Below are 24,432 nucleotides of genomic sequence, written 5' to 3'. Positions count from 1 at the left end.
GGTGAGAGGGAGTTTACTGGGTTGGGAACTGGCCAGAAAGTGCCCCGGTGAAACTGGAAATTCCTGGAAGGTAAAAGCCAGTGTTTCCATATGAGGAGGGGCAGCAATGAGGCCACTTAGGGGCCAGCTTGGGTTTTTCCTGTTCTGTAGATCATTTCAACAGAATGGGAGCAAAGGATGAGTGGTTTAGGATTCACTAGAGGAGTTACAGATTTAGGGACTGCTGTATGCCTGGTGCTGTTCAGGTCCTGGTTGTAAAGCAGTGCACCAATTAGCTTCTTGGGGCTCCTAGTAAAGAGGGAGAAACCGAAATTAAACAACTGCTGAACTAAAGAAATGTACTGATCATGGAGAGAGGTGTGGCAAAGGGAAAATGCGGGATTCTCTAAGGCAGTGGTTCTCAACCTTTTTAATGCCGCGACCCTCTAATACAGTTCCTCATGTTGTGGTGACCCCCCAACCATAAAATTATTTTCGTTGCTACTTCACAACTGTAATTTTGCTACTGTTATGAATCGTAATGTAAATATCTGTGTTTTCCGATGGTCTTAGGCCCACAGGTTGAGAACCACTGCTGTAGAGCCTAAGACCATCGGAAAACACAGATATTTACATTACGATTCATAACAGTAGCAAAATTACAGTTACGAAGTAGCAACGAAAATAATTTTATGGTTGGGGGGTCACCACAACATGAGGAACTGTATTAGAGGGTCGAGGCATTAAAAAGGTTGAGAACCACTGCTCTAAGGACAAGGGGTCGGAGGTGGATAAAGAACAAAGATGTGGCTTGGAAAATCTGGGTCAGAAAAAATAAACACAGGTGGTCGTATTTGACATGTATTACGTCGAACCTTACGAAATTGCCATTTTAATAGGTCATAAATGGTCGAACATCAACAATTTCATGACTCAATGACATATTTAGGGCATAAAATGGATTGGGTCCTAGCTTAGGGCTCAAGGATGGGCTTGAATTGGGATCTATTTCTAGAGAGGAGGTCCGCAGCCCCCAAGAGCACTACTACGGGGCCAGTTATCTCTCTCTACCCCCAACCCCCCAAGCTATCAAAACGGCCCGGCGCCCAGGGTCTGAGTATCTCGCGTCACAGACCAGGGGAAAAGGGGGCTGAGCTGCTGCGCTGGGATCCCGCCTCTCTGTCTCGCTCCCCGGCCGAGCCGTGTTGATTGTCCCCTCGCGGCGCCCGGAAGCGACCCTCAGTAAACAAAGCCGTATGTGGGCGCAGCTCCAGCTGCCCGGGGCGCGCTGTCCAGCCCGAGGGGGGCGGGGGAGGAATGTTGTGAATGAACCCAAGGCCCGCCCCGAAACTCGCATAAGGCCAGAGCCGCGGAAGTCCTCCCACTCTGATTGGCCTCCGGCGCTCCCTGATTGACAGTGCCTCTTGCTGAGCGCTCTTACTGGGCCTCTTTGTAAAGATAGGCGGCGCAAATAACGAATGAACAGCGGCGACTTGGAGTTGGGTCTGGCCGGGCAGCCAATAGCAGAGAAGGGTCTCAGAGGCCGACGGGGGGGCCAATTGGGAAGGGCGGCGGGGGCGGTACGAGGCGGAGGATAAAGCGGCGGCCGAAGCTGCTTCATTGTTGTGAAGAGTCTTAAAGGGGCCGCACCACCCGGCCGGCCCGGCGCGCTGCGGGGGTGGGAGTAGCGGGGGTCCGGGTGCGGCCCTGCGTGGAGGAAGGACAGGAAGGCGGGTAGGAGTCGCGCGAGCCGGCGAAGCGGAGCGGGCATCTGACCGACCCCCCTCAACAGGCCCCGCCCCGGCCCCGGCCGATGGACCCCCCCGCGGCCAAGCGGAGTCGGAGCTGCCCCGCGGGACCGAAGGAGCGCGATGCCGGGGCCGGGGCCGTGCGCGTCCGGGGCCGGCCCGAGGCGCTGCTGGACCTCAGCGCCAAGCGAGTAGCCGAGAGCTGGGCCTTCGAGCAGGTGACCGAGAGGGGCGGGGGAGGGACGCACCCCCAGGCCCCTTTCCGGTAGTCCTCCTCCCCCCTGCCCAGCCCCAGTCTCGGTACCTGCCCTGGTCGGAGAGAAATCTCTGAGATCCTTAACCCTGCCCCGAGGCACCCCCTTATCTTCCCATTTCACTCCTTCAAACCTCATGACCCACTCTCATTCCTTCCCCGCCAGCCCTGCCCTCCAGCCCAAAAGACCCAGGGATGCCCCCAGCGCCCCAGATCCCAACTCTTGACACTTCCTTCTCCTCCCCATGGCCCTCTCACAACCCTGGGTATCCCTTTCTTCCCATGTCATCCTCATCCCCCATTAGAGCGCCCCATTCAATCGTCACTCCTCTCTAGCTCCTACAAGTTGCCCCCATTGGGGACCCCCAGAGCACAGCTCCTAGAGACCCACAATCCCCTATTCCAGATCTCTGCCCTATACCCCCAGTAGAGGACTCCCATTTCTGCAGATCTCAGCCGGGGACACCCCTTTATGCTCCTCTAGGTCCTGTCCCCTACTCCCACGCCCGCCCGGTTTTTCTGGGTTCACTTCCCACCTGGGGCTGCTGAGTCTCTCCTGATGGGCTGCAGGGATTTCCCAAGTCCCCTATTACTCACCCTCTCTTTGCCCCCCACCTTCATCCCAGTCCTTCCGGAGGTAGGCAGCTGGGTTGGAGGTAGGCAGCAGGGTCGGGGTCTGTGTTGTGATGGTACCTGAACAGGTGCACCTGGAACCCCACCTCTATGGCTTCTGGGGATTCTGACAGGATGCCCAGGGCTGGAGCCCTGGATGTCCCCTTTTCCAGCCTCAGTGTGGGTGCCCCAGGAGCTGGAGATGTGGCCCAGACCTGACCAAACCTGATGAGCTCCCACAGGTTCTGCCTGGCTTTGAGAGGCCATTCTTTGCCCCTGGCCTCTCCAGAGTTAGGAAGCCTGCTGGGACTGATGGGTCTGGGCCGAGTGTGGATGGAGCATGCTCTGATTCATGGCTTGGAAAATCCCTCCTTAGTCATCTACCAACTGTCCCTGAGGCCTGGGCCAGTCACTGGCCCTCCCACTTCCTCCCTGAAACCCATATTTGGGGGCTCTGGAGGGCTCCTGCCCCTACATTGTGCGTGAGATGCCCAAAATAATCTTAAAACCACATCCGGGACTCCGTGTACCTGCCCTGGCCAGGCTGGGCACTAGGAAAGCCCTTGCCCCATAGAAGCTCATAGAATCTTCTGCAACCGTTGGGAGTTGTGGTTTTCCTTCCCACTCTGAGGAAACTGGGGCACAGAGAGGTTGAGAAACTTGCTCAAGGTCATCCAGCCAGTGAGTAGCAAGCCTGGATTGGAACACAGGTTTGTCCAGCTCAGTTCATTGCCCAGAGCCCATGGGGATGGCTAGGACACCCCTCCCTTCATGGGGGCCCTTGAAGCTGGGAACAGAGTCTGTGTTGGGAGTTGGAGCTCGCCGGCTCTGGGACACTGAGCAAGTGAATTCACTCATGTCTGAGCCTAAGATTCCCCAGGCTGTAAATGTGATTAGTATTATTGGGATTTAGCTGTGAAAATTAAGGGAAATTGCATACATAGAGCATTTAGCATAGCATAGGCTGAGAAAATATAGCCCTGGTCACTATTCTTATAACTTTTATCTCTCTCTCTCCTGCCCTCTCAAAGCCTAGGTCCTGTCTTACATCAGGACCCTGGGACCTGATACCCAGGAGGAAAGCAGCAGAAAGTTCTAGAACACTCACTATGGGCCAGGTGTTATAAGCAATTTATGTAGATTAATGCATATTTAGTCCTCACGATACCCAAGAGGCCAATGCTGTGAATAGCCCCGTCACACTTGAGAAACCTGAAGCTCAGAGAGGCAAAGTGACTTGCCCAAAGTCATACAGCTTAGAAGCGGCAAAGCCAGGACCCAAGCTGAGGTTTCTAACCCCCCGGCCCTTCCTTCAGGTCGAGGAGCGTTTCTCCCGGGTGCCGGAGCCGGTCCAAAAGCGCATTGTGTTCTGGTCATTTCCACGCAGCGAACGGGAGATATGTATGTACTCATCACTGGGCTACCAGCCTCCAGAGGGCGAGCACGACACCCGGGTGCCCTTCACCCGAGGGCTGCACCTGCTGCAGAGTGGGGCTGTAGACCGCGTGCTCCAAGTGGGTAAGGACCCGTCCCCGGGAGGCCTGGGCCAGGGGGAGGTTCCGGATCTCTGGGGAAGGTTGGACAAAATATTGTGAATAAAGAGCAGGAATCTGCCGAGACCTCAGGCCACGGGCTTAGATGAAGGGTCTGGAGGAAGGGTGTTGCACCAGCTCTGTCAGCTTAGTTGCAGTGCTGAGATTGGGAGGAGGGCAGGAGAATCTAAGCTGGAAATGAGAGGAGGTTCCATACCTCAGGCAGAGAGCCCCAGTGATGTGTTAGGCCTGAGGTCTAATAGAGCCAGAGGCAAGAATGATACCAGGCCTCAGGCAGAGAACTCAGGTGGAGGTTGGGATCATACCTAAGGCAACAAGGCTTAGGTGGAAGTCTATGGTAGAAGTTCAGGATCAGCTGTGAGGGGTGGTCTTACACCCCAGGTATTGGGGTCCAGTGGAGGGGAGGGAGCAGAGGTTCAAAGCCAGAGGTGAAAGATGATTCTAGACCTCAGGCAGCATTGCTCAGAAGGGAACCAGTGAGAGCCAGAAAACAGGTGAGTCCTGGAACACATGGGGGAGGTCACGTCTCCCAGCTGGAGGCAGGGGCTTGGCCAAGATGACCCTCCCTAAACCCTGGCCCCCTTGCCTGGACATGGCCCAGCTGGCCACAGGCTCGGCCACCTCCAGCGGTATGAGGAAGCGGCCGTTTCCCCACATGACGCAGCCAGGGCCGGCTGGGGCCTGAGCTGCCCAACCAGTCTGATGAGCCTGGCATCTGGGCTCCCCAGGGGCCAGGGAGGGGCAGGGGGTGATGGGGTGACCTGGCCTGCCACATCTGCCCCTCACCCCCAAGTATCACAGGCCTTTGGCATCTTCCCAGGAAGTTACAGGGCATCTAGACCCCGGCCTGTATCCCTGGTAGCCCAAAGACTGAGAAAACCATCTTTGATATCATCTCTATAGTAATATGTGTACGTGCGTTTGTTTAGGATTACTGTATGCCAACAGTGTTCTTCTAAGCCCTTGCTAACTATTAACTCATTTAATTCTCATTACAACTCTATGGAGGAGGATGTTACTGTTTATTCTCATTTGACAGATGAGGAAACTGAGGCACAGAGAGGTTATGTGACTTGCTCTAGGTTACTGAGCTGGCATTTGCACTCAGGTCTTGCTGTGCGCCATGGATGAGCATCCCCTGCCTCTGGGGTGACACAGTGGTGATGGTTTGGTGTTTGTCTTAGGGTTCCACCTGAGCGGTAACATCCGGGAGTCCGGAGGCCCCGGAGAGCCTGAGCACCTCTACCACGTCTCCATCAGCTTTGACCGCTGTAAGATCACGTCTGTGAGCTGTGGCTGTGACAATCGTGACCTCTTCTACTGTGCCCATGTGGTGGCCCTGTCACTGTACCGAATCCGGCACGCCCATCAGGTGGAGCTGCGGCTTCCCATCTCCGAGACTCTCTCCCAGATGAACCGGGACCAGCTGCAGAAGTTCGTGCAGTATCTCATCAGCGCCCACCACACTGAGGTGCTGCCCACTGCCCAGCGCTTGGCCGACGAGATCCTCCTCCTGGGCTCCGAGATCAACCTGGTGCATGGTAAGGGCACCTTGAGGTCTGATCAGGACGGTGAGGCTTCAGCTCACAACCACCTCACTTGCCGTATGACAGACATTTGTCACAGAATCCTCAGGTCCCCTTGATCCATGAGCAGGTGTGGAGGGAATACCACTGCCTGAGGTCAAGGCCTCCCACCTGTTAGGAGGAAGATACTGGATTTGATGTGGCCCTGGTCTGAAATCAGCCAATTCAGAGAATGAGAGTTGAGAGAACAAATGAAAGGTCGGGCCCCAGGGTGAGGATGTCCCAGATCACAGGTACAGGCCTGAGTGGGTGGGTGAAGGACATGAAGGGTATGTAGGTGTCAGGTATGGGTGCTGGTGGGAGACAGACAAGGAGGTGTCATGAGCTCTGGGGGGGTTTGGGGCTACAAGGGACTGTGTTGTCTAACCATAATGGTGGGGAGAATGGAGCAGGATAAACGGTAGATAGATGGATGATAAGTAGGTGGAGACATGGATAGATACTTGAGGGTGGGCGTGGGTGGATGCAGAAGGTGTTCATGATGAGCTCATGGTGTGGAAAAGCAGGTGGAGTGGGTGAGTAGATAGGTGATTAACTAGGATGGTAGGTGAATGGGGAATTGGTGATAATTGGAGGTGGGGTGTGGGGTGGGATGGGCTTTGATTGAGGGGGTTGAGGTACACTGACCGTGGTGGACAGATACGCTTGGTGGAATATTGGAAGGACCAATGGGTGCATGGATTGGGAGTGAGTTAATGGATGTATGGAAGGAATGTTCATGTGTGTGGACTGATGTGGTGGATGGATCAAGTGGGTGTAGGAGAGATGGATGGACTAATGGGGTGGTGGTTGTTTTGGGAGATACATATGAATGGATGGTTTGATGGAAGAAGAATAGATAGAAGGTTGGGGTTCGTTGGATGGGTGGATAGTGCGGTTGTGTGGCTCAATGGATGAATTAGTCAGTGGATATTTTTGAGTGTTTGGTACAGATTAGCTGGAAAGACACATATGGGTAGGTAGCTGGATGGGTGGGCCAATGGGATGGGTATAGATAGGTGAGCAGGTGGAAGTATGGGTAAGGTGGATCCGTGACTAATGGGGTGGGTAGGTATGCTAAGGGTTATGGGTATATGGATGGATAGATGCATAGTATGACATGGGGGGTGGGGTAGACAGGTGAGTGGTTTAGATGTGGATGGGTGGATGATGCTTTGGGTAGCATGGATGGATGAGTAGAAGGGCAGGTGATGTTTCAGGTGGGATGGAACATCATCCCACCTGAATGGATGAATGGGTGGGTGGTGTTTTGGGTAAGATGGATGATCAGTAAATGGATGGATAAGCTAGATATGTTTTAAGCAAGATGGGTGGGTGGATGGATGGATGGATGGGTAGGTAGCATTTTAGGTGAGATGGATGGATGGATGGGCAGATTTGTAGGTTGTTGTTTCAGTTAAGATGGATGAATAAGTAAATGAATGAATGAGCAAATGATGTTTGGGAGGAATGGATGGATGGATGGCACTTTAGATGGGATGATAGTCAGACAGACGGATGGATGGATGGGTGGGTGGGTGGTTTTTCAGGTGGGATGGGTAGGATGCTTTGGAGGACTGAATGATGGCAGGGGCAGAGGCCCCCTCTCCCCAACCCAAACTTCAGCTTTCCTTCCCACCCCACAGGTGCCCCAGACCCCACGGCAGGTGCAAGCATTGAGGATGCCAACTGCTGGCATCTGGATGAGGAGCAAATCCAGGAGCAGGTGAAGCAGCTGCTGTCCAATGGTGGCTACTATGGCGCCAGCCAGCAACTGCGCTCCATGTTCTGCAAGGTGCTGTGTGGGCATGGCGTGCACAGCGGGGCTGCAGTAGGGCTGGAAGACACTGGTGCCAGCACCCACCCCTTCCTCACCAGCCTGTCCCCATGCAGATTCGAGAAATGCTGCGAATGCGGGACTCCAACGGGGCGCGCATGCTGATTCTCATGACAGAGCAGTTTCTGCAGGACCCGCGCCTGGCCCTGTGGCGGCAGCAGGGCGCCGGCATGACAGACAAGTGCCGGCAGCTGTGGGACGAGCTGGGTAAGGCCCAGCCCTGGAACGGGGCAGGCACCAGGACTTGGGCATTAGATCTTGCCCTCCCCTGAGACTGAAGTCTGTCCCGAGCCCTTCCTCTTCATTCGCACCTACGAGGCACTCACTGTACTGATTGCTGGAGCTGCAGCAAGAAACAGATTAAATACCTGCCCTCATGAAGCTGGCACCCTGTAGGGGAGACAGATGAGAAAATACTGCAAACCCATTAGGCCAGTGGTTGACACACCTTTTCTATAAGGACCAGATAGTCAATAGTTTCAGCATTTTGGGCCATTGGCTCTCTGTAGCTACTCCTCAGTTTTGCCTGTCATATTGGAAAAGCAACCACAAACAGACGTAACTGAATGGGCATGGCAGAATTCCCATAAAACTGTATTTACAGACACTATTTATTTGAATGTCACAAGTCACAAAATATTCTTTTGATTTCCCCCATCACTACCATTTAAAAATGTAAGAATAAGTCTTATCTCACAGGCTGTTGAAAAACGTGGTGGGTTGGATTTTCTCCAGGGGCAGTAATTGGCTGATCTCTGTGATAGATGGTGATAAGCACTGGGGAGGTGGGGGACAGTGAGAGAAGTCCCGAGGCCTGGGTTTGACCTCGAGCTGTATAACCTTGAGCCAGTGACTTTACCTCTCTGTGCCTCAGTTTTCTTACCTGTGAAGAGACCATTAGTTGCAACCTCAGAGGCCCAGGGTGAGGGTGAAGCAGAGAGTAGCGCACAGCACACGGTAGGCAGTCTGTAAATGTTGCTGCTACTGTTGACATGGATGTTGAACCTCCCCATTCACTGCCCTCCCTCCCCAGGCGCCCTGTGGGTGTGTGTAGTCCTGAGCCCCCACTGTAAACCAGAAGAGCGGGCGAGCTGGCTCCAGCTGCTTGGCAAGTGGGACAAGTTGGATGTGTGCCCGCTGGAAGAGGGCAACTACTCTTTCAACGGTCCAAGCCTACAACCCGCCACAGCCCTCAACCCAGGTAGGAGAAGGGTCCCTGCCATTACCCAAAACCATGACCTCTGCAGTGCCCTACCCCCCATCATGATGCTCTGGGAGAGCAAGAGGAGGCCCCAGCCCTTGCCTGCCCTGCCCTCCAGGAGGGAGGGAGTGCCCAGGGCAAGACAGTGGGTAGCCCAAGGGACAGTGTGGTGAAATGCTTAAGACACCTGTAGTTCTGGCTGTTCTCCTAATTTAGCCTCCTCCTGGCAATGGAGGTGGGCGTGGGAGGAACAGAGGAAAAAGCAAAAATATTTTTTAAAAAAGAGGCAGAAATTAAAGGAAAGAGACAGGAGGAGAAAGAGAGGAAGGGGGCATGGGGAGAGACATAAAGAGAAAAAAAAGAGTAGAATGTGAGGAATAGAAAGATGGCCAACAAGACACTTATCAACCTCAGTGTTCAGCACACACACATGCACCTTTGAAAGGCTGCTGTAAGGATTTGAGATGGCACATGTCCACCGATGCACCCAGAGTGTAGCCCTAAGCTGGCACTCGGTATGGGGAGCTAGCCATGACCTTGCTGCTAGGCCATGTTGGACACCTCTCCCACAGGCCCGGAGGAGGAGGAGGTGGCTGCAGGTTCCCGCCACACCGTGTTTGGCCGAGCCCTGCAGGCTGGGTCACTGCATTGGAGTGACACCCATCTTCAGAGGATCCTGGCCAGTGACTGCTATGGCCCCAGCCTCACAGGCCATGTGGGCAGCGACAAGGCAACCTTTGACCCCCAGGGCCGCCCCCTCTGGCTGGGGGAGCCATTCCCCACTGCTTGTGCCCGGGTGGACACCCTGCGTGCCCATGGATACCCTCGCCAGGCCCTGCGGCTAGCAGGAGCCATCGTCAACACACTCCGGCTACAGCGGCGGCATCAGCTTGAGAGCTACAAGCAGCAGAAAAAAGGTGGGCACCAATATTATCATGAGATCCTGGGGCTGTAGGCACAGATGCCAACTACTGGAGGCTGTGGCAACCCAGGGGGTCTGTGGGTACCACTTAAGGTCCCACAGGGAAAACCAAACCACTATAGGTGTCTTGAGCATACAGGAATTTAATGCAGGGGATTGAGGGCTCACAAAGCCACTGTAGGGGATGCAGAATTAAAAGTCAGGAAGCTGCTGCCTGAGTTTAAGAACTTGAACTTCAGAAGCACAGTAAGCGCAGCAGCCTGCAACCTCCACAGGAGGCAGTTCCCAAGAGAACACCCAGAAGCTGCTGGCTGGGCTTGAGAGGTGGGTGGGATTAGGGGTTGAGGGGGGAATGTCACTGGTTGGAAGTTTTGGAAAGTGCCCAGTTCCTCCAGGTGTCCTGCCAGGCCTGGGAGTGGCTGTGGGACAGGAAGCCAGAGGGCTGTAGAAGTGACAGCTGCTGCAGAGCTCGAGGGGCAGAGAAGACGACCACTGGGTGGGCAGATGGTGGGCAGGCACTGGGAGGCTGGTTTGGGGGTTCAGAGAGAGAAAGCCCCCAGGGGCTAAAGAGGATGGGTGGGCATTGAGCCCCACTTCCGGCCTGCAGAGCTGCTACAGAAAGGCTCCACCTGCATCACCAACACGGAAGGATGGGTGGGTCACCCCCTGGACCCCGTCGGCTGCCTCTGCAGGGCACTCCTGGAGGCCTGTCGCCTGGAGGAAGAGACCCTTGCCCTTTACCCAGGTACCCACACTGAGGACCCCTGGAGGAGGTGGGGCAATCCCCACCTCTCTGGTTAAACCCCCTGGCTCAGTACCTCTAGAAAATGAGGTTACACCCTTACCCTTGCTACAACCTCCTCCCTACCCCCCTTTCTCAGTGCAAGGAGCCAATAGGCTTCGCTTCTGAAAGTGCGGCCACTGCAGGCCTATCCGCTGCTTGAAGATGGCCCCAGCCCCTGGTCAGTGCTGGGAGCAGCTGGACTCCCCTATACCATATACCCTCAGTCTCCATGCCTGGGGTCAAGGGCCATTGGGGCCCCAGAAAAGGGGTCCCCCTCCAGCATTTTTAGTGCTGGTCTCCCACAGACTCGGGCCCCGAGAAGCGGAAGGTGGCCTACCAGCACGTTCAGGTACCTGGGAGCTCTGGGGAGTCCTACTTGGCACTAGCACTGGAGGTGGCACTGCTGGGCCTGGGACAGCAGCGGGCCCTGCCTGAGGGGCTGTACGCCCAGGACAAGGTGGTGCGCAACGAGGAGCAGCTGTTGGCACTGCTGGAGGAGGTGGAGCTGGACGAGAGGCTGGTGCAAGTGCTGCGCAAGCAGGCGGGGCTGCTCCTGGACGGTGAGGCCCCGCCCCGAGCCCGGTCTTTTGGTCGTTTGGTCCTTTCCCTTAGTATTTCCTAAAAGATGAGATCCCTGGCACATTCTGGCAGCCAGTAACTGCTGCAAGTGGTGAGGTCCGGCTCCCTGCCCACCTTGGAGTCTGTGAGCCAAGTCGCTGATGCCCAGCTGGACTTCACTGGCTCGGCCCATGGTGCTGCCTTATGAGGCCCCACACCTCTCATCCTGCATCTGAGACCTGCCCTCCCTGGGGTGCCCAGGGTTTCCTCTTTTCAAATTTTCCAGGGCTTTTCTGTCTCAGCCCGGTGTCCCCATGCCCAGGACCTCTCCCGCCCCTAGTCCCTGCCACTCTATCCTGGGGTCTGCCCATCCCCTACTCAGCCTGGGGTCTGGAGAGGTCTGGGGAGGGGCAGAAGTTCAGAAGTGAGCCCACACCTGGGGGCTAAGCTCAGGCTGCCCCTGCAGGGGGTCCCTTCAGTGGCTTCGGAGAGGTGCTGTTCCGGGAGAGTGTGCCAATGCACACCTGTGCTCGCTACCTGTTCACCGCCCTGCTACCCCACGACCCCGACCTGGCCTACCGCCTGGCGCTTCGAGCCATGAGGTAAGGACAGGCAAATGGCTGGGGACTCTGCCCAGTGGGCCAGACAGGATTGGGGGATGGGAGACACGCTCACATCCCTATCCTCCTCCCAGATTCACAGCCTTGATATTTCAGTCTGACCTCACGCTGGCATTCCAGGCTTCCCTGAGCTCTTGACTATTAAACAGAAGTGTATAATATTATTTTGAATTTGAGAGACATTCCCTTGGCACAAAAGTCAGAGTACTTTTCTAGGCTGGTTTGTCCCAAAATACCTAAGCAGTGTTCCCACTTTTTTTTTTTAATTGATTTCAGAGAGGAAGGGAGAGGGAGAGAGATAGAAACATCAATGATGAGAGAGAATCATTGATTGGCTGCCTCCTGCATGCCCCCTACTGGGGATCAAGCCTGCAACCTGGGGATGTGCCCTTGACCGGAATCGAATCCGGGACCCTTGAGTCCACAGGCCAATGCTCTATCCACTGAGCCAAACCAGCCAGGGCTGTTCCCACTTTCTTATCAAGAGTTGAGCTTTCTGCAAATCTGTAATTGGAAATTGAAAGCTGGTCCTCCTTTTACACCGATGACACGTTCTGTACCTGTGCTTTGCCCCTTGTTTTCACTGCGCGTTGTATTGTAAAGGCTTGGTTGTACCACATAGCACATAAACCACTGTGAGGATGCATCGTAAAAGAACCAATCTGGATAGACATTTATGCTGTTGAACAAAACAACATTACAATGAATTATCTTTTATCATTTCACACGTGTACCAGCCGATCACAGAAGCAGAATTTTGTAAAATCCTTTCAGGAGACAGAGAATCCCATCATCTCTCTATCAGCCACATGGCCTTTGGTACATGCATAAAGCATTGTTTATTTAGTCCAACCCGAGTGATGGACATAAACAGCACTGCAGTGAACATCTTGCACACACATCCATCTTCCTGGCTGCTCGGGGCTTTGCTGCCTCAGAGGGGAGGCTGCAGCTGAGGCAGGGGGCCTCTCCTAGGAAGGATGGAGACTCATGCCTTGCCTCACCATGGGCTTGCTTCTTGCTTCATCCCAGGCTGCCTGTACTGGAGACAGCACTTCCGGCTGGAGATCCTCACCCCAACCCACTGGACTCCGTCATGAGTAACCGCTTCCCCCGCTGGTTCATCCTGGGCCACCTGGAAACTCGCCAGTGCGAGCTGGCCTCCACCATGCTGACTGCTGCCAAGGGTGAGGAGGACGCCGCCCTCGTCCCCGTGTCCTCTGCCTCTCCTTCCTCCTCTCCTTTGCTCCTTCCTTCCTCTTTCTTGTCCTTTTATCAATTTCCACTAGTTTTCCTGGAACACTTTTTAGATGGACCAAGACTAGCAGGTGCTAAGGATGCCATAGTAAACAAAACTGTCCCAAATCCCACGCCCTGAGGTGTTACATTCTAGTGGGGGCAGACAGACAATAAACCAGGTGAAGAGGATAGTTATGCTCCAAGTGAGACGGTAACAAGTGCGCCAAGGAGGATAAAGCACATCCATATTTCTCTCTGTCTTCCACACTCTCTAAAATAATCAATAGAAAAATATCCTCGGGTGAGGATTAAAACAAACATTAATATTTGTGTAGCTTTTGCCATGCTAAAGCCTCTACTGGTATGGGCTCTCAGTGGCCCTATGAGGCAGGTACTATTCCATTAGTATTACTTATTGCACAGATGGGGCAGCCAAGGCACAGAGAGGTGAAGTGACTTGCTCAGGGTAACACAGCAAGGCAGGGATTTGAACCCTGGTATTCTGATTCCAGAATCCATCCTCTTGACCGTTAGGCATCTAGCAGGTTCCTAAGTGGCTTCTTCCCACTGGAAGTGGAGAAAGGCAGAGTAGAGAAGGGGGGTGGCAGTGCAAAGAGTGGTTGGGATCTTCACAGGTCGTTGGCAGGTTCATGACCCTCCATGCTCACATCTATGCACCTGTGTGGGGGGAACCTGCATGAACTGCCTGGTATAACAATGGTGCCAATGTTCCTACCCCTACCCCAGGGGACCCCAAATGGCTGCACACAGTATTGGGCTCCATCCAGCAGAATATCCACTCTCCGGCCTTGCTCTTCAAGCTGGCACAGGATGCCTGCAAGACAGCCACCCCGGCCAGCACAGCACCAGACACCACCCTGCTGGGCATCGCACTGGAGCTGGGCCTGCAGGTGAGGGCCCCCAGGAGGATGGGGGAGGAGAGTGCTGCCTGTGGGTGGGGCCAGGATGTGAGTGGCACCCCTGGGGCTTGGCCACAGAAAGGCAGAGTCTAAGTTCTGGGAGGGGGAGAATGAGGTTATCAGTGGGGTGGGCCTATGAATTAGAGACTCAGTGACTGCTCTGAAGGTGAGAATCTACCTCTGAGGGTGTGGCTGAGGAGGAGGAGGAAGAGGGTCATGGAACCTGCTGGTGAGAGGGTGGGCCACAGAGGGAGCAGAGCCTAGGGGTTCTGGCCTTGGAAATGAGGCCTGGGGCTGGTGTGCTTAAGGTTAAGGACCATAGGTGGGGGGGGCGGGGGGCAGCAAAGCCTGCCAATAAGAGGTGGGGCCTTTAGGGGAACCCAGCCTAGAAGTCACCATTGAGGGTCTGGGTTTGGAGGAAGGTCTTGAAGGTGAGGAGCTGCCTCTGGGGTGGGGTCTGTGGTTGAAAGTCCTGGGGCCTGTGGGTGAGTGTCCCAGCCACCCCCAGGGACCAGGCCATCTTGCTCTGGTGAGGCAGAGGCCAGCATGCATGGGTGTAGCCTGTAGGTGAGGAGCCAACTGCAGGCTGTGTGGTGTAGAGGTAGGCAGGGCCTCAGAAGGTGACCTAGTAAAATAAGAGAATAAGGTACAGCCTGGGGCAGGCTTGCAGGGTCGGGTGGGATCTTCCCAGGTAGAACTAGAAAGCAAGGGGCCCTCAGGGGCAGAATTAGCCAAAAACAATTTCCTGAGGGGACTGGAGTTATTGGGGGATGTGGAGGGGGCAGGACAAGGGTGGAGCTTTAGAGAGGAGACCCTCTACTTAGGAGCTTCCAGAAGGCAGAGTCCACCAGATAGGACTGGGGATGGGACCTGAGGGGAGAGGCAAGCAAGGAAGGTGCTTATTGGGGGTGAGAGCTGAAGAAGGTGGGACCTGTGGAGCAGGGGCTCTGTTGGGGGTTTCAGGGGGGAGTCTGCAGACATGAAGCATGGAACTTTCTGGAGAGAAGGGATGGGTTGGCTTGTTGTCCAGAGCAGGATGCACGGGGGCCTCTGCATAACAACAACAATAGCAGTAATAGTACTGGCTGACGTTAGCCGAGCACTTTGAGGCAACAGGCACTATGCAAAGAGCATTACTACATAATTTCGCTTCTCACAACTCTATGAGGTAGATAAGATTTTTGTCCCCACTTTACAGATGAGTAAACTGAGACCCAGAGAGGTGAAGCCATTTGCCCAGACTGTATGGCTCACTGAGTCAGCCCCTAACTTCTGTCTTCCTGGGCCCCTAAGGATCCCAACCTCTCTCCCTCAGCCAGCCTGAAGTTTTGGGTGACCTCTTTCTGTCCTGTTTCACACCCTGCAGGTGATGCGGATGACCCTGAGCACCATGACCTGGCGGCGAAGGGAGATGGTGCGCTGGCTGGTCAGCTGTGCCACGGAGATTGGTGAGAGTCCCCAAGGGGATCTGCCACCCATCTCTTCATGGAACCAGATGGGCACAAGGGAGAAGTAGAGACTTTCCTCTGGATCGAGCCTGTGCTCAGAGCTAAGCCGGGAGGGAATGTTGGGCGGAGGGACTGTGCTGGACAAAAGCCCGGAGGCTGGCCAGGCTAAAGGGCTTGGAGAGGGCCATTGGCACCAAAGCTAGCCCCCCACATACACAGTCCCAGCCAATCCTGCTGTGCCCTGTTCTTTTGGGAGGGTACGAATGGAATGTGTCTCCAGTCCTGCTGCTGGGGATGGAGATATCGGGGTAAATCCATGGACACACGTCCACATTCCAGCCCCTCTTCCTGACCAGTTTCATCATCTCACCTTCCCCAGGTCCGCAAGCTCTGATGAACATCATGCAAAATTGGTACTCCTTGTTCACGCCGGTGGAGGCGGCCACCATTGTGGCAGTGACAGGCACCACTCACGCCACGCTATTGCGGCTGCAGCTGGATGCACCCCGGCGGGAGGAACTCTGGGCCTGCGCCCGCGCCCTGGCCTTGCAGTGCGCCATGAAAGACCCGCAGAACTGCGCCTTGCCCGCTCTCACCCTGTGTGAGAAGAACCACGCAGCCTTCGAGGCGGCCTACCAGATTGTGCTGGACGCAGCAGCCGGCGGCCTGGGCCATGCCCACCTCTTCACTGTGGCCCGCTACATGGAGCACCGTGGCCTGCCTCTGCGGGCCTACAAGCTGGCCACACTGGCCCTGGCACAGCTCAGCATCGCCTTTAACCAGGACAGCCACCCCGCTGTCAATGATGTCCTCTGGGCCTGCTCCCTCAGCCACTCCCTGGGCCGGCACGAGCTTTCTGCCATTGTCCCGCTCATCATCCGGAGCATCCACTGTGCCCCTATGCTCTCTGACATCCTCCGCCGCTGGACCCTCTCAGCGCCCGGCCTGGGTCCCCTGGGGGCTCGCCGGGCAGCCAAGCCACTGGGCACTGACCGGGCGCCTCTCTGCCAGCTCCTGGACGCTGCGGTGGCAGCCTACATCAACACCAGCCACTCGCGCCTCACGCACATCAGCCCACGACACTATGGTGACTTCATCGAGTTCCTGGGCAAAGCCCGAGAGACCTTCCTGCTGGCACCTGATGGGCACCTTCAGTTCACCCAGTTCTTGGAGAACCTCAAACAAACTTACAAGGGCAAGAAGAAGCTCATGCTGTTGGTGCGGGAGCGTTTCGGCTGAGGGGCATCTGGCAGGTGGTGGGCAGGGTCTCCCTTGGCTCCTGCTTCTGTGCCACCCACTCTGTATCGGGCACCTGGACTGGAGGTCCTGTGGCATCTCAGTATTGAGTCAGGGAAGGAGCCCAGCTGGAGCTAGGTGGTCTTGCCTGCCACCCCCCAGCCTGGCTGGACGTGGCAATAGGGGGTGGTGTCCTGCCACATGCGTGCCTAGGATTATGCGAGCGAGTGTGCGAGACGCAAGGATCAGAAGCCATACCACCACCAGGGGCCTAGAAGAGGAGTAGCTGGTATGGCCTCACTTGGGTACCCCAAAAGCAATAGCAAGCTCCCCCTCCCGAAACTCACAGGCCTGGCTTGGGCTCCAGGGGAACTGGGAGGCAGGACTTTCCAGAAACTGGCTCTCAAAGTCAATGTAGCAGACCCCACACACACACATCCTACTCTGGGTGGCCAGGGGACTTGTTAAAGCATCTAAATCTCTTTTTGTACCCTCCTCTCACTGCCTCAGGAGCCCCCTCCAGGGTATCCAGCCAGGGCCAATGGCTCATCCCCACTGAAGGATTTAAAGAGGCCTCAGGCCTCGGCCACATACCTCAACCCCCATCCGGCTAGGACTCCCATTCCTGTGGGTACTGGGGTCCCAGGATGGACTAGGGGGAGGAGGGGATCATTGATTCTCCTCCCCCTACCTGCTAGTCACTGGACATACAACTCAGGAACTGAGCCATGCTCACACTGTCCTCCAAACCTGGTGTCCTCCAAACCTAGAGACAAGCACAGGGAGCCAGGGACTCCCCATCCCAAATTTGGAAAGGAAAGAAAGGCTGGCCTCCGGGCATCTTCTGGCTCGTCTCTCCCTTCTCCTCCTCTCCACCCCTTCACCTTGCTCTCCCTTTCCACTTTCTCTCCATCTAGCCTGCCTCTCTGTGTCTCTAAGCCCCAGCTGCTGTCCTTTTGGCCTCCCCACCGTCCCCCCATCTTTTCCCTCTTGTAATTAAGGACAAAAGACCACATGATTTTATAACTGATTTTTTTTTCTATTTATTGAACTGTATATTGTATTTTCTTTTTCCTTTTTGTTTTTTAAAGATTGAACACAGCTTTCTCTTCTTTATTTTGAGACCGGGGTGTGTGTTTCCCTTCCCTCCCACCCAAAACAGGGCCCTCCGTTTTTCTCTCCATAGAAAATCTCCAGCCTCGTCTGTGGGCACAGCTTCAAGCAAGGGGCAGAATGAGAGTGGGTGCTGCTTCATCCAGCGGGAACAGGGCAAATAGTGGCAGGCAGAGTGGAGAGTCACCATGAGCAAGCCTTCGCTGAGTGCTTTACCCGTCCTACCCAAGGAGTGGGTAGGAACATTTCCATTTTACAGGCGAGAAGACGGGGGCTCCCAAGTTTAAGGAAAGGGCATCCATTTTAGGAAGACACCAAAGTCTGATTTAGTACCTTGCTGGGGCCACTGACGGCCCACCCCAGGCTGCATGGCTCCTGCGCCGCTGGAACTAGCCACTAGGGGGTGTCCTGGCTCCAGATACCTGCTGTTAGGGATACTTGTCTCCAAGTTGCTGGGAGGGGGGTGGGGTACTGGGTGAGGAAGACACCCCCGCCCAAAGGTGGGAACACTGCCTTTAAACTAGGCCCCGAGGAGTGGAACTCTGGCCAAAAAGAGGCGGTGGGCGCGGTCAATGGGGGCGCCGCCAGGGCGTGTCTGAGCGCCTACACCGCTGATGAGGCTTCCAGTCCCCAAAGAGGGGTCTAGGGGACAGCGAGAGGGCCCTCGGTTACCTTCCTTCACTGCTCCCCGAGAAGCAGGAATTTCCTCGGTGCCCTCCTGCCTTTAGAGAAGGACGGACAGTATGGGTCATGGTCAAAGCCGGGCAGACGGGGACAGGCTTCCGGCAGACTGGGCGGGCGGGCCGCTAGAGGGGCGCTGTGATTGGTTCGTGGCACCGTCCTGTGCTCCAGGGGACCCATTGGAGGCGGCCCCACCTCCTGCTCCGCCCCGCGTGTTCCCACAGGTATGTGAGGGCGGGTCGGGGATCGGCGCGCCCCTTAGCGCCTCCTGGAGGCCTGGGGCCGAAGAGGTGGCCTGCCATTGGCCCAGCCGCCTCCAAATGCTGTCCTCAGACCAGCGCGCCCCTTAACTGTGAAGTTCTCAAAGTCATCCACAAGTGTCCCCCTTTCCTCATGCGCACACCTCAAGCCCAAATTCCCCACCAGCATCTCGGATCCCAGGCACCCTGAATGTCATCCCTGGCTGAGTTTTCCCTTGTGTCTCAGTCACCCCCCAAATGTTACTAGCTCAAGACCCTCAGGTCCCAGTTATCTCTGAATGCCTGCCGCTTCCCTCGGGGTCAGCCTGCACCACCACTACCTGAGGTGGGAGTCCAACCCCCCTCGGCCCTGGGAATCATGACCCCATCTAGGTCCCTCCAGAAAAGCTTTCCCTGTCAATACATTGATCCCCAAAAATCAGTCCCCTCTAGTCCAGGGTTTCTTTTGGTCACTCCTCCCATCCCCAGGACACACCTCAAGGTCACCTTTCCACCCTTGTAACTAAATTGCCACTTTCCTCAGAACAGGTACAGAGGGGATGGAATCCTGTGAGGCCAGGAGCATAGGGGGCCAGTAAATTGGGGCTGATTCAACCTCCTCACCCAAAAAGCCGGAAATCCAGGGATGAAAGGCAAGAGTCACAAACCACCACACCTTCAGAAATAAGGCGGGGCAGGTTTTATTTAATTGAACACTAAACACAACACACAGCACAGATTACCCCAAGCCTGCATCTGCCCCTGGCAGAGGTGGGGAAGGGGCACACTGAGCCAGCCTGACACCCCGGGAGCTTCACTCTGCTCTTCATGCTCTGGGACCACCCCAGGACTGAGCAGGCCTGCTTGTGTCCTTTTGGTCCTCCACAGGGGCCTCATTCCCACCCTGTGTGCCAGTGGGTGTCACGGCTCCTCCCTCAAGATAGGAAGCTGCAGAACCCAGGTTGAAGGGGTCAGGCACATTCACGTCAGGCCAGCCTGGTTCCGGAAGTCTGGAGTTGGCATTTAACGGTCTGAGGGCCCAAGGCAGTTTCCTCTTGGGTAACTGGCTGCTGGGAAGGTACGGCCCAGCCTGTGCCCCCACCAGGCTTGGGAGAGGAGGGGCCAAGGCTCCAGACCCAGAGGGTCAACCAGGCAGAGACACAGCTGGCTTCCCTTTTTCATGGAAGGGCCACCCACTGTCCTCCTTGGGAACACAGCCCACCTGGAGGTAGGACTGTGGGGGTCTCCAAGAGCAGAGTTGGGGGAGGGGACCGGCAGCAGGAGCTGGGTCCATCCACCCCATCCCGTCCCAAGTCTCAACCCTCCCCAAGTCCCTCCCCAGATACACCCATAGATCTGAATCCTCCTCTCTTTCCCCAGGCATCTGTCTCTTCCCCCAGGCATCAGCCCATCCAGGGAAGGCAGGGGCCACAGGCTCCTAGGGGGCTTGACTCCTGTTCCTGCTGAACTGAGCCAGTCTGTACAAATCAACTGTGTTTCAGCTCAGTAGGCACGGGAGGCAGAGCCCAGGGAAGCCAGGCGGCAGAACAGGTAGGGAGAGGCAGCAGAGCTGGAGCAGATGAGGGCTCCAGGGGGCGGAACTTAGCCACTGTGAACATGACTTGGTGCAGACCCTGCTCACAAGCAGCTAAGCCCTGCTCCCCAGGCCAGACGCAGGCAGCAAAGGCCTCTCTGCCACCTCATCCCCTGGCAGCGTCCTTGGTAGTGCTGGTGGTGCTGGTGCTGGTGCTGGTGCTGGTAACGGTGATGGCCCCAGAGATTGGGCTCAGGGTCGATTGGAAATCCCTGGCAATGTGATTTGTGACAGGCAGCAAATCCCATCCCCAGGAACCCCAGCCGGCCATGGCACAGGGGTAGGGAGGCACTGGGTGGGGCCATGAGCTGGCACCTGGGGGAGAGAGCAAAGGAGATATAATGAGATTTGAGAACATCTGCTCTCCAGGTCCCGACTGCTGCTATCCTCTGGGGCCTCTCCCCACATGCACCAGCAGCTGAATGGAGAGCGGGGCCACCAGGCTGGACTCCTCCGACCAGCCATGCCCTCTGTCCCAGGCTCAGAGAGGAAAAGATGCCAGGAGAGTCCCAGGCCCAGAGCGGCTGCAGGGACTGCCAGAGCCAGGTCTCCACCTCTTCACTGGCCCATTCCCACCCCCCATGATCACCACTGAGCCCTGGGCAGGCTAAATGGGGCCATGGGGAGAGGAAGCCGAGGGGGTGGCGGGCAGGCAGTTAAGGAAGTGATCTCACCCCAGCTGGCGCCACTTCCTAGAAGCATGAAGGGTAGAAGGAAACCACCAGGGCCTCCCCCCGTGGTCCCGTCTCCTCAGCAGCCAGGCCTTAGCCTGAGCCACACCAGAGCGGATGCCAGCAGTGGACACCCAGCAATCCATTCTGGGCATGCATACCCCAGAGCACCAAACCCAGGCTTGAGGTGCAAAGCCCCACTCAGCTGTTTCCCAAATGCCCACCAAGCCTCAGTTTCCCCATCTGTACAATAGAGCCAAGGGCTTTCATCTACCTCGTAGCACAATAAGGTTTCTCCAAGAGTGTGTACGCCCTTCATTTGTGGGGCTACCAGCAACATGAAAACACAGGGCCCCTCGTTCAGAAATTAAGAATTTCAGGACATCAACGGCAAAGCATTTAAACCAAGCTCCAGCCCTAGCCAGTTTGGCTCAGTGGAAAGAGCGTCGGCCTGCGGACCAAAGGATCCCAGGTTCGATTCTGGTCAAGGGCATGTACCTCAGTTGCAGGCTCCTCCCTGGCCCAGGCCCTGGTCTGGGCTCTGATCTGGGCTCGTGCAGGAGGCAACCAATCGATGTGTTTCTCTCACATCAATATTTCTCTCTGTCTCTCCCTCTCCCACTCCAAAAAAAAAAAAAAAAAAATCAATGGAAAAATATCCTCAGGTGAGGATTAACAAAAAAATAACAAAATAAACCAAGCTCCAGGTTCTTTGAGATGGGGGTGGGGGGTAAGACTAGTTCTGTGTTCAGTAAATGGGGTTCTGTGGCCAGGAGATTCCCACGCTAGGGCCAGGCTGGCGGGATTTGATCCCAGGCTCTGCAGCTTCCTAGCTGGGTGACTCTGGGTAAGTCACTCAACCTCTCTGGACTTTCATTTCCCCATCTGCAAAGGAGGGATACCGCGGTGGTAAGGATCCCATGAGTGCTATGTGTAATTTGGATGGGGCTACACCAGTGGTCGGTAAACTCATTAATCAACAGAGCGGCAAACCGCGAGCCGCAGTTTGCCGACCACTGGGCTACACTGTCATCACAGATCAGACAGAAACAGGAAGGAAGATAGATGGAAATGAGGACACCGCACACGGGTAGGACCACCGCACCCAGATCTGGTGGTGTCCACCCCTGGCTCTGTCACACCCCGTCTCCCCGCAGACACACACACATACACGAATCACCCACTTTCCCATTGGGCTCAGTCCAACCCTGTCTCCTCAGGGCCTGGGGGCACCAACCAGGAACAGAGAAGGCCTCAAAGGGCGGCCAGCCTCCCTGGGCCTCCTCCGGAAGTGAGACAGCACAATCGTGTCCCAGGGACGAGAACGGGAAGGGCGGCCATTTGGCCAGGCCTGTTTCCTGTGGGGTTTCCCCTGTACAGAGCCCGGGATGGGGCCAAGGCCACTCCCCATCCTCACAGCCACAAAAGGCCTGGGTCTCTCATGAAGGGGCACTACGAGGCAGGTGCCCAGGAGCCAGGGCCCCTGCTCCCAATGGCTTCCTCTCAGGCTCATGGGTGATGGTGTCCAGGGAGGGCCAAGCTCCTGGCAGCTGAAGGCAAGAGGGGAGGGTGGGCCCTGGGCTGGAGGAGCAAAGCAGGCCCCAGGCCTCACAGATGGATGCACGTGTGCCTGAGAATGCGCTGCAGACAGGGCGTGGAGGCATGAGACACACAGGCAAGCATCTTGTCACCCCCACCACCACCCTGTGTTCCAAGAATGAATATGGGCCACTTCCGCCAGGGGCGCCACCACCACCACCGCCGCCCCCAAGCCTGGTCCCCAAATACTTTCCACCCTCTCTCTCAGAGCAGCTGGGATCGGAAAATACCAAGGGCTGCAGGCCCCGCCCTGTCCGCCGCCACCGCCCGCCCTCCCAGCCTGTCACTAACGCTTTGCCTAATGGGCCCAGACTCTCCGCAGAGGCTCTCTGGCTAGGGCCCCAGAGCCAGCCGCCAACCTGGGCTGCCCAGCCAAGGGCTGCCTGACCACCAGCCCCCCGCCCCTTACCCCCATCCCAACACCAAGACCATAACAACACTCACAACACAACGGGCAGCCCTCAGAGGCTGGCACCAGGGTGGAGGAAGGCAGGGCACAGTCAAGTGGGTGGGCCCTGCTGCCCACCCAGGGCTGGGGGAAGGGGGCGGGCTCAGGAAGGGGTGAGTAAGTGAGGACTGAATCACTTGTTATAAATAGGGGAACCATGGAAGTCACATCCCAGCCCCCATTGCGCCCAGCCACACCATACCAAACTGCAACTCCTGCCTTAAACTTTAATCTCCCCCAGACCAGTCATGGAATTGCCAGGGGCGGGCACCCGAACATCCATGCGGTGAGCCCTTAAGTACATCCTACTGCCAGGTCCACCTCTGCCTTATCCTCAGATAGGTCCATGTCCCAGCCTTGGTCTGCCTTTTTGGGGTTGCTGGCCTCAAGGACAGTCATTGGCTTCCACGCCCTGTCCTCCTCCCATAATTGCCAGACCCAAGACTTCGGGTCCCCTGGCTCCCCAAGGCATTCTCAGGGTGGGTGACCACAGCCTTGGATTGTCACACCAGACCCAGGCCAAGGGGAGGCGGGGAAGCCGAGGGGCTTAGCATCTCAGAATTCAGTCCCTGGCCCCTCAACACCCAGGCCCCCATCCCAGACCACCCAGGCCTGCTCTGCCCACAGCCACAGCTCAGTGACCACACCCAGGGTGGCGCCAGCTCCAGCACCCTGGGGCAAGGCGCCGCTGGAGCATGACTCAGCCGTGCCCAGCATGGCGGCGTCCTTGTCTGCCCAAGGATTCTCACACACCCACGCCTACTGCCCTCTGCATACGTCCTTCCTGGGTGACCAGCCTTCCCCAGACACACCTCCGTGTCCAGCCAGGTCACCTGGTGACAGAAGAGAAGGTGGCCAGAGTGCCCTCAAAGGGATTTGATGGTGGGCACCTGGACAGGGACAGGCACGCACTTCTCCCCGCTCATTTTCCCAATGCTCCTCACAGATAGAGAAACTGAGGCCCAGAGGGATTCAGAGGCAAGCCCAAGGTCACACTGTAGGCCTAAGGAAAAGCCTGGCCTGATCCTGCCATAAAGTGCATCCAATGTGGGAAAGGGCCAGACACAGAGGGACAGGAAGGAGTTTTCTTAAGAAGGCCCAGAGTTCCTGGCAGCATTATTCATTTAGAATATTCTACCCCACCCAGCCTCCAAGGTGAAGGGCACACTCTGAAGAGTGTGTTAAGACATATCAAAGAGCCATCTGGTCCTTGGTGACCTGGTCATCCCACTGCACCACGAGGCCAGTTACCCTGGGACCCCCTGGGAGGGGGGTCTGCCCCACAGCTGCAGCTTGCACGCATCTGGCCTCCACTTACAACAGGCAGGGTTGGTATGGGGTCCCTGGGAGGACCCGTGGAGCATCCACCTCTGCTGGTTCTTTTCAGTGAGCAAGGGTCTGCAGAGACTTGGAGACTGGGCCAGCACTGACAGGCCCGACACCCCTGGACACACCCTGTCACGCATATGCTCCACGTGCCAGCTCCAGGCCAGGCTGGCAGCTATGTTAGGCCCCCACTAGGCCCACGGACAAGGCTTGCCAGTTAGGGTCTTGAGGGGGCTCTCAGAACATCTTGCAAGGGCGGAGGGCAGTGGGTGCCCCCCCCCCTTGG

General features: G+C 56.3%; 1 protein-coding gene across 1 annotated transcript; it reads left to right on the top strand.

Annotated features, from left to right (window-relative positions):
• Positions 1 to 1,601: 1,601 nt before the first annotated feature.
• On the top strand, positions 1,602 to 17,596 carry ZSWIM4 (zinc finger SWIM-type containing 4). Its single transcript, XM_080675097.1, has 14 exons — positions 1,602 to 1,945; positions 3,909 to 4,110; positions 5,330 to 5,686; positions 7,357 to 7,505; positions 7,604 to 7,754; positions 8,581 to 8,748; positions 9,321 to 9,665; positions 10,278 to 10,415; positions 10,760 to 11,014; positions 11,479 to 11,614; positions 12,665 to 12,819; positions 13,619 to 13,782; positions 15,158 to 15,239; positions 15,619 to 17,596. The coding sequence occupies exons 1-14, from the start codon at positions 1,793 to 1,795 to the stop codon at positions 16,476 to 16,478; spliced, it is 3,315 nt and encodes a 1,104-aa protein (XP_080531223.1). The 5' UTR covers positions 1,602 to 1,792; the 3' UTR covers positions 16,479 to 17,596.
• Positions 17,597 to 24,432: the final 6,836 nt, after the last annotated feature.

The sequence above is a fragment of the Plecotus auritus genome, assembly GCF_963455305.1.
Source record: "Plecotus auritus genome assembly, chromosome: 6".
NCBI lineage: Eukaryota > Metazoa > Chordata > Mammalia > Chiroptera > Vespertilionidae > Plecotus > Plecotus auritus.
The sequence above is the reverse complement of the archived record's forward strand: the minus strand, read 5'-3'. Positions and strand labels throughout refer to the sequence as shown.

Coding starts and splice junctions, on each gene's coding strand:
- ZSWIM4 (XM_080675097.1), top strand. CDS start 1,793: ATGGACCCCCCCGCGGCCAAGCGGAGTCGGAGCTGCCCCGCGGGACCG. Junction 1,946..3,908: donor AGAGCTGGGCCTTCGAGCAG/GTGACCGAGAGG, acceptor CCCTTCCTTCAG/GTCGAGGAGCGTTTCTCCCG. Junction 15,240..15,618: donor CAGCTGTGCCACGGAGATTG/GTGAGAGTCCCC, acceptor CACCTTCCCCAG/GTCCGCAAGCTCTGATGAAC.